Source organism: Drosophila ficusphila, unplaced genomic scaffold, assembly GCF_018152265.1.
Source record: "Drosophila ficusphila isolate 14025-0441.05 unplaced genomic scaffold, ASM1815226v1 contig_791, whole genome shotgun sequence".
NCBI lineage: Eukaryota > Metazoa > Arthropoda > Insecta > Diptera > Drosophilidae > Drosophila > Drosophila ficusphila.
The window spans coordinates 28,889,492-28,900,030 of NW_025064737.1; the positions used below are offsets into that span (position 1 = coordinate 28,889,492).

Genomic DNA, 10,539 nt, shown 5'->3' on the forward strand with positions numbered 1-10,539 from the left:
AACTCATATGTTCCCGATCTCGGGGATGGAGGTTAGATCTGGCGGGAAAACGGCCAGCCCAGCAGCACTGGCTTGGGGAGGCGCTTCTGCGGAGAACGATCCCCGCTCTCGGACTCGGATTTGGAATAGGACGACGACAACTGAGTGCCTGGCAGCAGAGTGTGCACTGTACAGTGTGTGTGTGTCTGTGTGCGCCAAGGAGTTTTTCCTGCTTTTCTTGTCGCATCCTACTTGCGGCACAAACAGCGACTGGGGAGATCGGCTTTATTATTACAGCTATTGGGGCGGCGGCACTGGAAGGAAGGGGACGGGAAGGCGGGAAGGCGGGAAGGCAGGAAGGAAGCGGCGACGGCGACGGAGACGGCGATGATGGGCCTTATAATCCTCCGCTAGCTCAGCTGCATACTGCAGCGATGCTGGCATTTCCCAAGTAAAAATAGAAAATAGATAAAAATGCAATTTGCTTGGCTCTGTATTACGTGTGTGTGTGTGTGTGTATCTGTCGGCAATTTGTGGATAGACAAAGGAACAGGAATTCGCTCCTAAGACGCCTCTCCTTACCTGACTGTTTTGCATAAAAATAGAGGCGGAAAGCATCGGGGTGTGTTTCTATTTAAAGGAACGATCGCGTGATTGGCATCCTAATGGTTAATTAATTGAGAGCAGGGAGGGAATCTTCGGTCTTGAGTCCCGAACAATCCATTCATCACTGACGCTTCATTAGAGGCACACAAAGTTCGAAATTCCCGAGCATGGAAAGTTAAGTGACTGCCGGGCGTCGCTTTACTTTATTGATTTATTGCTGCCCATGTGGGAACTTTCAGTCCGGCGATTGTCCTGGCAAGGAGCTCTGCAATCTGCGGGCTGTATTCGAGTCGGAAAGCAGTAATGAAGAGTGACAAACCCCTGCACCGCCATGCAGAAGTACACAAATAGCCGCACTAAACTTCCCCCGGAGTAGGGGAAGGTCACCCGGCGATCGCACCCCCGGGAAGGACCCACATGAGGCCTTAAGTGCCCCGATTCGGCAGCCGAAAATAGACCGCCTGCATTCGGCCAGAAGGAGCTACCGATGGCACACCCCCGCGCACCAGGGGCGAACTCAGATCCGGAAAGAAGGCGATCTTGGGCAGAAATCAATCTACAGCAGGATAGTGGAATATGCAAAGGATTATTCTTTAGTTTTGTCTCGATTCCAAAAGGCTTGCAGTGTTATCATTTCAAGGCCCGATAAACGATTTCCTATTCCGAGATACACACACATTTTTCCCAGTGTCGAACTAATCTCTTCAACCCCCGGACTTTGTTTATGTTTGGAAACCGCTTAACAGATTTTTATCTCAGCAGCGCACAAATTACTCAACACCAACTAGAATCCGAATTCGGGAATCCTGCGGGATCGTGTTCCCTGCGAAGGGCGTGGGTGTGGGCGTGTCCTGTTTGCTATTCCCGGAACACACGCGTATCGCAGCACGCACATCTCGAGGATCAGCATTCGGTCCACGTGAGTGGCGAGCGTCCTTCTTGGCTCATCAGCCGCATTGTCTTCGCTATTCATTGACTTCCAGCCTTTCTGCCTTCTGCCTTACTGCCTTTTCCTGCCTGCATTATGAACCCTATCTGCAGGCCCTTTTCCCATCTTCTCCTTTGTCTACCGAGTCATTGTTCGCCGCTTCTTTGTTATTCCCATTTTCCTTCGGGTCTTTTCTTGCCCGGGATCATTGAACTCCGCTCGAGGATCGCCTCATCTCGGCGACTGTTTATAATTAGATGAACGAGTGGAGCAGCGATTTCCAGGGATATTTAAGCTGGTTCAATGGGTGGAACGCGGGTCAGAGGGCATCGAAAACAATCTACAAAATAGGTTAACCACGAAATCCCACAGTAAAATAAATCAAGTTTGGTAAACACATTTAAAAGTAAATTTGAATTATTTAGGTTAATGTGGAGTAACTCAAAACTGTAGATATAACCGTTTGTAAATACCTAAACGATATCTATTAAGTTCGATATTCAAATTCCAGGCTTCGAAACTATTCGTTGTGAGTTTCCCAAGACCCTTGATCCTGCCCTCATCCAGGAGTCCCCTGCTGAATCGGAAGCATCCGCGATCCTGCATAATTTGTGGAATCCGACATGCGGCCGGGCGCGTGTTGCCCAGTGATTACTTTTGTATTTCGGTGGCAGAAGTTGTGAATTGAGTCGCCCTCGACCTCAATTAAGACAATCAAGTCGGACTGGCAGAGGGATCCTTTACCCGCAGAATTCACAAATTACACAACAGCGTGCTCAAATTTTAATTGAACGTAATTGGGGGTTGATCCTGCTGAGCGCCGTTTGCCCCAGAGTTTTCCCCGCCAAGCGGCTTTCCCATGGCAACCACTGCAGTTAGAAGAAATCGAGCGTTGAACCCTTTCCGCCAGAAGAAAAGGGAAGCGGAGCAGCGGAGAAAGAGAACGGGAGAGAGAAAGAGGAGTCGGGATGCACTTGGTTGCCACTTGGCGGACTCCACATGCACCCATTTCCATTCCCATTCACATGCACTTTTTGCCGCCTGCCTGCTCCACTCGCCGTCTTTCCCATTCCCCATTTTCCCATTTTCCTATTTCCCCATTTCCCCGCACATCGGGAGCTTCCCTCCTTTCCGTTCCGTTCCGTTCCGAGCGACTGCTAATGGATTCTACGCGGCGCTCTTCTGCCTCCTCCTTGCTTCATCACTTGTCCGCTTCACCTCCACCATTTTCCCCTGGTTCTGGCCACCCGGCCCCACTCCACACCACTCTACACTCGCAGAAACCGTTCAGATCCCATTTGAATTTTCGCACAAAAAAGGGGTTGGGCGTGGGCCAAGCTAGTATGATTTAAGTAGAGCTCAAATTCAGTTTGAATTTGATTGAATTTAGATGCACGAGAAGAGGTTCCAGCCCCCTAGTTTCTTTCAGTGCACCCAACTCCTGGCATTGACTTCAATTCCGTGGCGAGGCGAATGCACTTCGCCAGCGCCAAAGGTTTGCTGTTCCTCTGTGTTTTCCTTCGGCTCATTTGCCCCTTGGCCTATCGCACGTTTTCCTCCTGCTTTTCCGCGGCCGAGGAAAACTCCTCCCCCCGTTCCCCGCCTCCTGGCCCCCGCTTCCTTCTGCCCTCCCCAATGTATTATTTACGCTCGCCACTCGGTCTTGTGATAAGCCGCTGCGGGTCTTCCGCCCTCCGAGGGTCCGGGAGGATTTTAAAGTCATCGCCGGACAATGTCCCAGACTTGCGGCCCTCGGCTCTCGCCTTCCCGGCGCAGCGTTGGCAACTGATAACAGGCCTGGTCAACGCCCCCAGAAAACCCGCTGATAGCGGGACAACTGCTCCGGCCTTCCTTTTAGGACCTACGCGCCTTTATCGATCCCAGTACTCAGCGATACGGCCAGTATCTGTTTATTTTTATGATTCCGTCATGCGATATCAGCGAACCAGCCAGGATATGATTCAAGCTACTACCCCGAAATTCTGGGCGGATTCTCTTCGAGAATACCACTTTCCAAAATATACAATATAGTTTTATGTAAAAATGTAATTACTATAATAATTATCAATAAGTTTTAAACAACAAAACTATAACTATTTAATTGAAAAATTTAACTATTTATCAGTTCTTTAATAGCTTTCAATTCCGATGTAAGAAATCACCAACAGCATTTGCCGGGAACCAAAAACCATTTCTCCCACTGCAGATACAGATACAGATACAGATACAGATACAGATACAAACGCACGGATACACTCAGACAACTCCTGGCAGAGATAAAATTGTGAGCGGGCCTTGTCCCAGGACGCTTATCGAGTGTTGATTTGGCTTATCGACCCACTACTACCTACTTATCGCCAACAGGACTCATTCCCATCCTCCCTCCTTTCCTTTCCGGCGATAAGGAGCCAATATCGGGAATCGATTCCAGAGTCCAGAGTTTCTCCCCTCTGTTCGGCGTGGTACACTGTTTTTTCCACATATGGCACTGTGGGAGCCGTCTTTACCTTGGCCAAGTGTTACCTTGCCCAAAACGCGAGCGCTGCAAACTGCTCCAATTATTTGCGAAATTCGCTTGGTCGATTTCGGATGGCCGAAATGTGTGTTTCGTGAGTGCCGGATTGCCGGAGTGCTGCTGTTGCAACATTCGAGGCGATTCTTGCTAACTCAGTGAACGTGAGGCGGCGGAGCCAAGAGCAGGCCCCCAAGAACACCAAATACACCATATACGTACCCCGAGTCTCGGCTCGTGTGCGCCCAAGAAGCCCGGGTAATTGGGTCATCGGTTGTGGCTCTGGTTGTTGTTCTGGTTGTGACAAATTCGCGAGACGCACAAGAAACGAACTGCGACAGCAGAAAACTCGGATGGAAGACGGAAAATGGCAATGCGCTGAGAATGTCGTTGCCCAGAACTTGCACTTTCTCCTCCCCTTTGTCATTGAGAACTGAATTGGGGCTTTCGTACACCAACCCATGTCTCCAACTGCAATTTTCCCGCACTTGGCCCCCAAAGCGATCCAAATTCTGTTCAGAGCTTGAATGTTATTTTACACAAATCACCAGATGCAGAAGCTGAATGAAAAGACTGATTGGAACGCAGTAAAGACAGATGCTAGTCAGCGAGCCCTTTTCAGCCTGGGTTGTCGGTCCGTAGCGGAGATCATCGCAATTGCCGCTGCTGCTGCCATCGTCGAACCCAAAAAAAAACTCATCCCCACCCGGGTTGTCATCGAAGCCATCCTCTTCAAACTGTTTGGGCCGCAGGACAATCCCTTCTGCGGAGATTCCGGGCCTGCTGAAGGGGCTCTGCTCCGGCGGTTCACCACCTCTTGCCATTAGCAAATCCGGACGAACATCCCCGGATAATTGGGGATGAGCAGACGAAGGAGCCGCCTCCACAACTGTGGCCAGAGGCTAGACTTCGGTCATCATTGCCACAATCATTCAGCACTCAACATTCACTTACAGTTGACAGAACACATAGGAACAAGACGTACTCCATAATTTGGTCCGAATCGAATTAGAATTTTTAACGAAGATTTGTTTTGGCACGCCCGAATTTGTGACAGGTCGATAGATAATTAAAATCCACAGAGAACAATCGATTTCCAAAACTAAGAAAACATGGGTGCACCTAGAATTCACAACATTCAAAAAATCAGTTTAAAATTTGCAAAGTTATGGGATAAGAAATAAGTGGTTTTGTTCACCTTTCAGCAATTCATTGAAAACAAGGAAAAATCTGACATGAACAGGGGTTCACCAAATTAAAATATTTCGACACAGTTCTTATAGAAACCTACGTTTAAAGATAAGTTACATTGGGATCGGATCAAAAAAATGCAATTCATGGAAATATGGGGAAAAACCTGACATAAGCGGGAGTCAAAATATCGACCTCCTCCAAAGTAAAATATTTAAATGCACTTCGATCAGGAATCCCATTACAAATGTTTAGAGGATTGCCACCTTGGGATGGGATATAAAAAGTATCCCACCTATGGCTTCTGGAAGTGCCGATTTGGGTAACCTTTTGCAATTCATGGAAATCTTGGGAAAAATCGGATATTTGTTGAGCTATAACTCCCAGAAGTCGTTCTAAAAAAATGAGTTTCACCTAGAGTAGAACCCCATCTACCAGACAAATTAACCAATTATTAGTCAACTAATAAGTGATCAAACATTGGTCAGCCTGAATAACTTTAACTGCTGACTTTGGAGTGGCTGCCACCCTTAGTGTGAGTGGCACTACCCCGTGTGGCAACACCATCTAGTTTGCTGTGTTGTCTTCTTGGCGCGGCTCTCAATGGCCAGCGCTGCGAAGAAAGACAAAGTGCGCGTTAGCGAGAGCTGCCAAAAGTAACTGGAACTGGGTAACCGACTCGTTCGCAAGCACTCGCAAGTCAGCCACTTGGCCAGCACACAGAGCCACTTGGCTAAAATGAGCGGCTCAAGGTCATCACGCCACACAAAAAGAAACAAAACGCAGACGCAGACGCAAACGCAAACGGAGACGGAGACGGAGAAAAGTGCTGCAAATCTCTCGACGTCTAACTGCAGCCAAAGTCGCACTTGCAGTCGTCGCTCGATGGCCTCGAATCTTGAGTCCGCTGCAGCAGCAACAGCAACAACAGCAGCAACAGCAACAACAGCAGCAACAGCAACAACCCAACAGCAACATCCAGCTCCCAGCGGGGCAACAACAAAAGCGGGCTTACGAAATCACGAGCCATTTGAATTGAATGAGCCACGCAGATCGTGGGTTTCTCGGGGAGGTTGTGAAGTAGGGAGTGGTGTCCAAAGCCAAGCTCGCACACAGAGAGAAATTGCTTCGAAACTTTGTACGCCGTTCAATCTTTAACAAGAATGCTAAAAGATTATATTTCCCAATGAACCTTCTAGCAAATATGTGGATTTACTAACGACTAATTTAAAAGTTTATACTATGGGATAGTATTTTACTGTAGCACAATTGTTCACTTTTCTCTCTGTACTCGATGGAGTTATAAAGTCGCCAGCTCTCTCACACTTCTAGATAGACAAACACACACGGAGAGCTTGGCGCTGGAAAAATTCACACAGTGTTTCAATTGCACTTCGCAAGGGAACCTCTGAGTATCTACAAGATGAGTCTTTCGGTCGCTACAGTATTGTAAGACTTCCCACCCGCCCCCTCCCTTTCGCCGGGCGGTCCTACACACAAATCGAATCGATGGAATGCTAGTCGAACTCTGATCAAATAAACCGCAAAACTGCCCATGCCCAAAGCCAGCTCCGATCATCAGCAGGCATCAGCCGCTTCATCAGCAACATCAACATCATCAGTGGGCCCGAATGCGAGTGCAGCACTCTGAATACCCTACTTTCCGTGAAAGAAGAAAGACACTCTGTTGGGGGACCCTCTTCCACTCTAATTGGAAACGAACGAGCAGCAAGTCAAACCTTCGAGCATTGCGCCAATAATCACTGACATCCAAGGGCAAGTAATGATACCCTGCGGCGAGGGTATGGCGACTTTGTCGCTTTGTGGGCGGCATCAAAGTTGCCGTTCACTTGCAATTGCGATCCGCTGGTGGGCGGCGTGGTGCGGCTCCCCTGGATTTCAGATGGTGGATGGCGACTCGGCGAGTTGGTGGACTGGTGGCGTGCCTCGGTGGCATTTGGTGTCATTCGAAGTTAATTGCTGGGAACGAGCGACAGAGGCCGCCGTGCCTCGCTTTGCAGCTTTGGAGCTTTGGAGCGGGCTCTGGCCCGGATTTGTGTCAACTCTTAAGGTTAACCTCGTAATTATGATTGCTGCTGCTGGTGTCTTCGGGTTTCCTCTGCGGCGTTCTCGCCCGTTCCGGCAACTCGAGTGGATTAGAGCTAGAGACACTTATACGTATATGGAAGGTGCTCACTTCGTAGAGAAACGTTTTCAAATAATTTCGGTTAGTCTTTATTTTCAAACTTTATTCAGTGGAGGACTGACCGTTAGACGTCGCAACCATAAAGGAAATCGAAAACAGAAATCAAAAGCATTTAGCATCGTCGAGAGCCCAAAAAGTGAAGATGATGCCGTGAAAGAAACTTTTCCCATCTTCCTACGTTTCCTATTTCTGGTTTGGCTTTTGCCCCGATTCCCCTGCCGCTTTCCTTCCCCAACCCCTTCCCCTCCCGCTCCCGCTCCCCCTTTACCGCTCCACACACTTTAGAGCACCCTTTTTCGAGGCAGCTTTTCTTTGTGGTCCCCAGCCCGGCGGCGTTCCTCGTTCGGCGGCTCTGGAGTGTGAGAAAAAAAAGAAAATCAAGGCAGCTACAGATGCACAGATACTCCGGCGCAGACAGAGATGGCACGCTCTTGCCGTCCCGCTCCGTAGCTGGCTCCAGGTCCCGTTAGAGCTGGAAAAAGGGCAAGCCAACTCAGATGCAAGCCAGCTCAGTGTGCGGAGTGAGGATCCGTAGAGGAAAGCCAAAGCTGGAAATCCGAGAAATGGATTTCGAAAGAGCGCCGTCTCAGCTTTCGTTTCGATTATGAAATCAAAGCCGAGAGAGTGGGCAGAAGAAAAGGTTTCCTTCTGCGCACCGGAGGTTTCCCTGGGAAGACGACGAGGTATTCAGGTCAGGCGGGCTTCGGAATTTCTGTGGAGAATCTGGGGAGAATCCCTGGCCCGCTAATCCAAAACAAATACACAAATACAGATGCTAAACAGGCGAGAAAGGCAGCGCTTAATTATTCAAATGTTATGCGCAATTTAACTCTTTGTTGGTGTGGCCCATGTTTTTGTTGTTTGTTTTTGTCCGTATTATTCAACTGCCATTCGATTTCGTTTCGTGGCGACTCCTTGATGGGCAAGTTGGCCAAGTGGAAAACCAGTTTTAGAATCGGCCAAAGCCCAAATAGCAGCCACCATCGCATTAGAGAATCCCACGCAGAACGCGTTTCACTCACTCGGCAGCTTGGCTAACGAAGTGCACGACTTTGGTCTAATAAAAGCAAAACACTGAGGCGCGCACACGGCCAGAGGAAAACCCCCACGCACAGGCATCTCTGAAGGTTGAAAAGCCCAGAGAGTACACACAAAAAAAGGGGTTGCAAGTCTTCAGAAGCGATCTGAGAGAGAGAAGGTAAAACTAGAAGTACAAAACTACTGATTTAAAATGTATTTAATGGAAAGTTTAATGATGCAAATATGCTCAAATCAGTTGATATTGAAAACTTCGAAAACAGTGTTTTTCAACGTGTTCGAGAGCGCAAACAGACTCGCCCTAGCCTTGCGGAGAGATTCTTAATTAAAAGCGAATTTTATCTCAAATAACGCCGCTAAGGCAGCAACAAAAATTAAGCAATTAATTTATTTCAGCTGTGTGGCACTTTGAATAGCGGGAAAAAATCGGAGCCAAGTAAAAATGGCCTGGCAGGCGGCCAGATCGGATCAAACCTGTTGGATCGCGGGCCCAGAACTCCGGGCAGTTCCCCTAGAAAGAGAGGGCTTAGCCAAGCGAGTTTGCCAGATACTCGCACACTCGAACACCCGAACACTCAAACTCAAGCCCCCTGGGACTTGCCGTGTTTCACAAGGCAATGCAAATTATCTGGTTACAGTGCGCTGCTTGGAAAGGGGTGGGGGTGGGGGTGCCGGGCAGCCGAGGGATGCATTTGGATCGCCCTGCTGAATCACTTGGACGGTGATTCACGCCGAGAACACACGTCGTATTCTACGGTTTCTAGCGAAATCCATTTCTAAACTAATATCAGCTTTAGCACAATGACAAGTATGCGAAGGGAGATCTATTAAGATTCAAAAGTAAACCAATAAAAGCCCATTGGGACCAACTGCTTGTTCTGGAATGAAGAGATTAAGAGGGTCTTTATCACCGCATAAACAGTGGAGATAATGACTTTCCTAGACACCGCTTATCTGCCACCCAAACTCTGGTCCCTCAGTCCTTTCCCACTATCAGCGGTTGCAAATTTAAAGAACTCGTCGATTAGGCGTTATGCCGCTTCTCTAAAAAACACACTTTGATCGACGATCTTTCCCATGCATGTCTAATGATCCTTCAAATGACCACTAAAAACCGAGCCGGCCCCTTGGGACCGGACCTGGTAATGCCCTCCGCTTGGGGTTACCCCGGGTGCAGCCCACTCCCAACAAGACTCGGCCAGTTGACCAGTGGATTACGTGTGCCACGCTACACGGAGAAAAACCAGAACTTTATTCGGCTCGGTATAGTGTGTTGACAGAGACCGGGAAAATGAGTAAAGCCAAGCATAAGACTTGGAACAATAGTCATTTATACAATGACTACTAAGTTAAACATATTATAGGAATCTCAATTTCTCACATCTCTAAGAACTGGGTTCTCAGTGCAGGGTAACCCCAGCAATCATTATTCAACTTAAAGTCGGGGAAAATATAGAATCATTTCGGTTTCAGTTGGAAACGGGCGCGATCGTTCTGTTAAGCGGTGGGTGTGCGGTCAGGGGGTTGGGCGGCCGAGAGAGTCGAGCATACCCGGCACGCTTTTCCGATCAAACCAGTTTCCATAATAGCTGGCATTTGGAATTAGTTTCTGCCGATATATAGCTGCACTAGGAATGCGCCCAGCTAGAAATTCCCGCGCCACGCCCCCTTGTCTCCACTGCGTCCACTTAATGGAGAGTTGACTATTTTTAGCGGCGAGCAGAACTTCGTTAAAATGCAATTAATTTGCAAGTGCGGCACGGAGAAAACAAACAAACAGCAGCCACCCACTGGCCTCCCTCGCCCTTGGAGCAAAGAGGGGCCAAAGAGAGCGGAGAGATGGCATTTATGCTGAGAGAGCAAAGTTGGGGCTCCAGAAGAAGAAGCCGCTGCGTCGGCAGAATGAAAACGAGGACGACCAAACTGCATTGTTGTCATATTTCGTAATACGCTGATGCAGCAGAGAAGAGAGGGGGCCTGGTGGGCGGAGCGGTGGAGCAGCAGGTCACAGCGGTGAGAGAGAGCGAGAGCGAGAGCGCAGGAGACTTGATTTCAACACAAGCTTATCAGCGGGAGAGT

The 10,539-nt window shown here is 48.7% G+C and overlaps 2 protein-coding genes across 3 annotated transcripts in view; both read right to left on the minus strand.

Annotated features, from left to right (window-relative positions):
- The window catches only part of LOC108100754 (alpha-tocopherol transfer protein-like), a 46,718-nt gene that overhangs the window by 22,975 nt on the left and 13,204 nt on the right, over window positions 1-10,539 (minus strand). The gene's annotated exons all lie outside the window — the stretch shown is intronic.
- Window positions 4,536-5,096, minus strand: LOC108100760. 2 transcript variants are annotated; one of them, XM_017204795.2, is made up of 2 exons: window positions 4,980-5,096; window positions 4,536-4,914 (listed from the first exon to the last, which is right to left on the minus strand). In XM_017204795.2, the coding sequence occupies exons 1-2, from the start codon at window positions 4,993-4,995 to the stop codon at window positions 4,556-4,558; spliced, it is 375 nt and encodes a 124-aa protein (XP_017060284.2). In that variant the 5' UTR covers window positions 4,996-5,096; the 3' UTR covers window positions 4,536-4,555. The 2 variants fall into 2 exon arrangements, with proteins under 2 accessions (XP_017060284.2, XP_017060283.2); XM_017204794.2 differs by having other exon boundaries at window positions 4,536-4,927.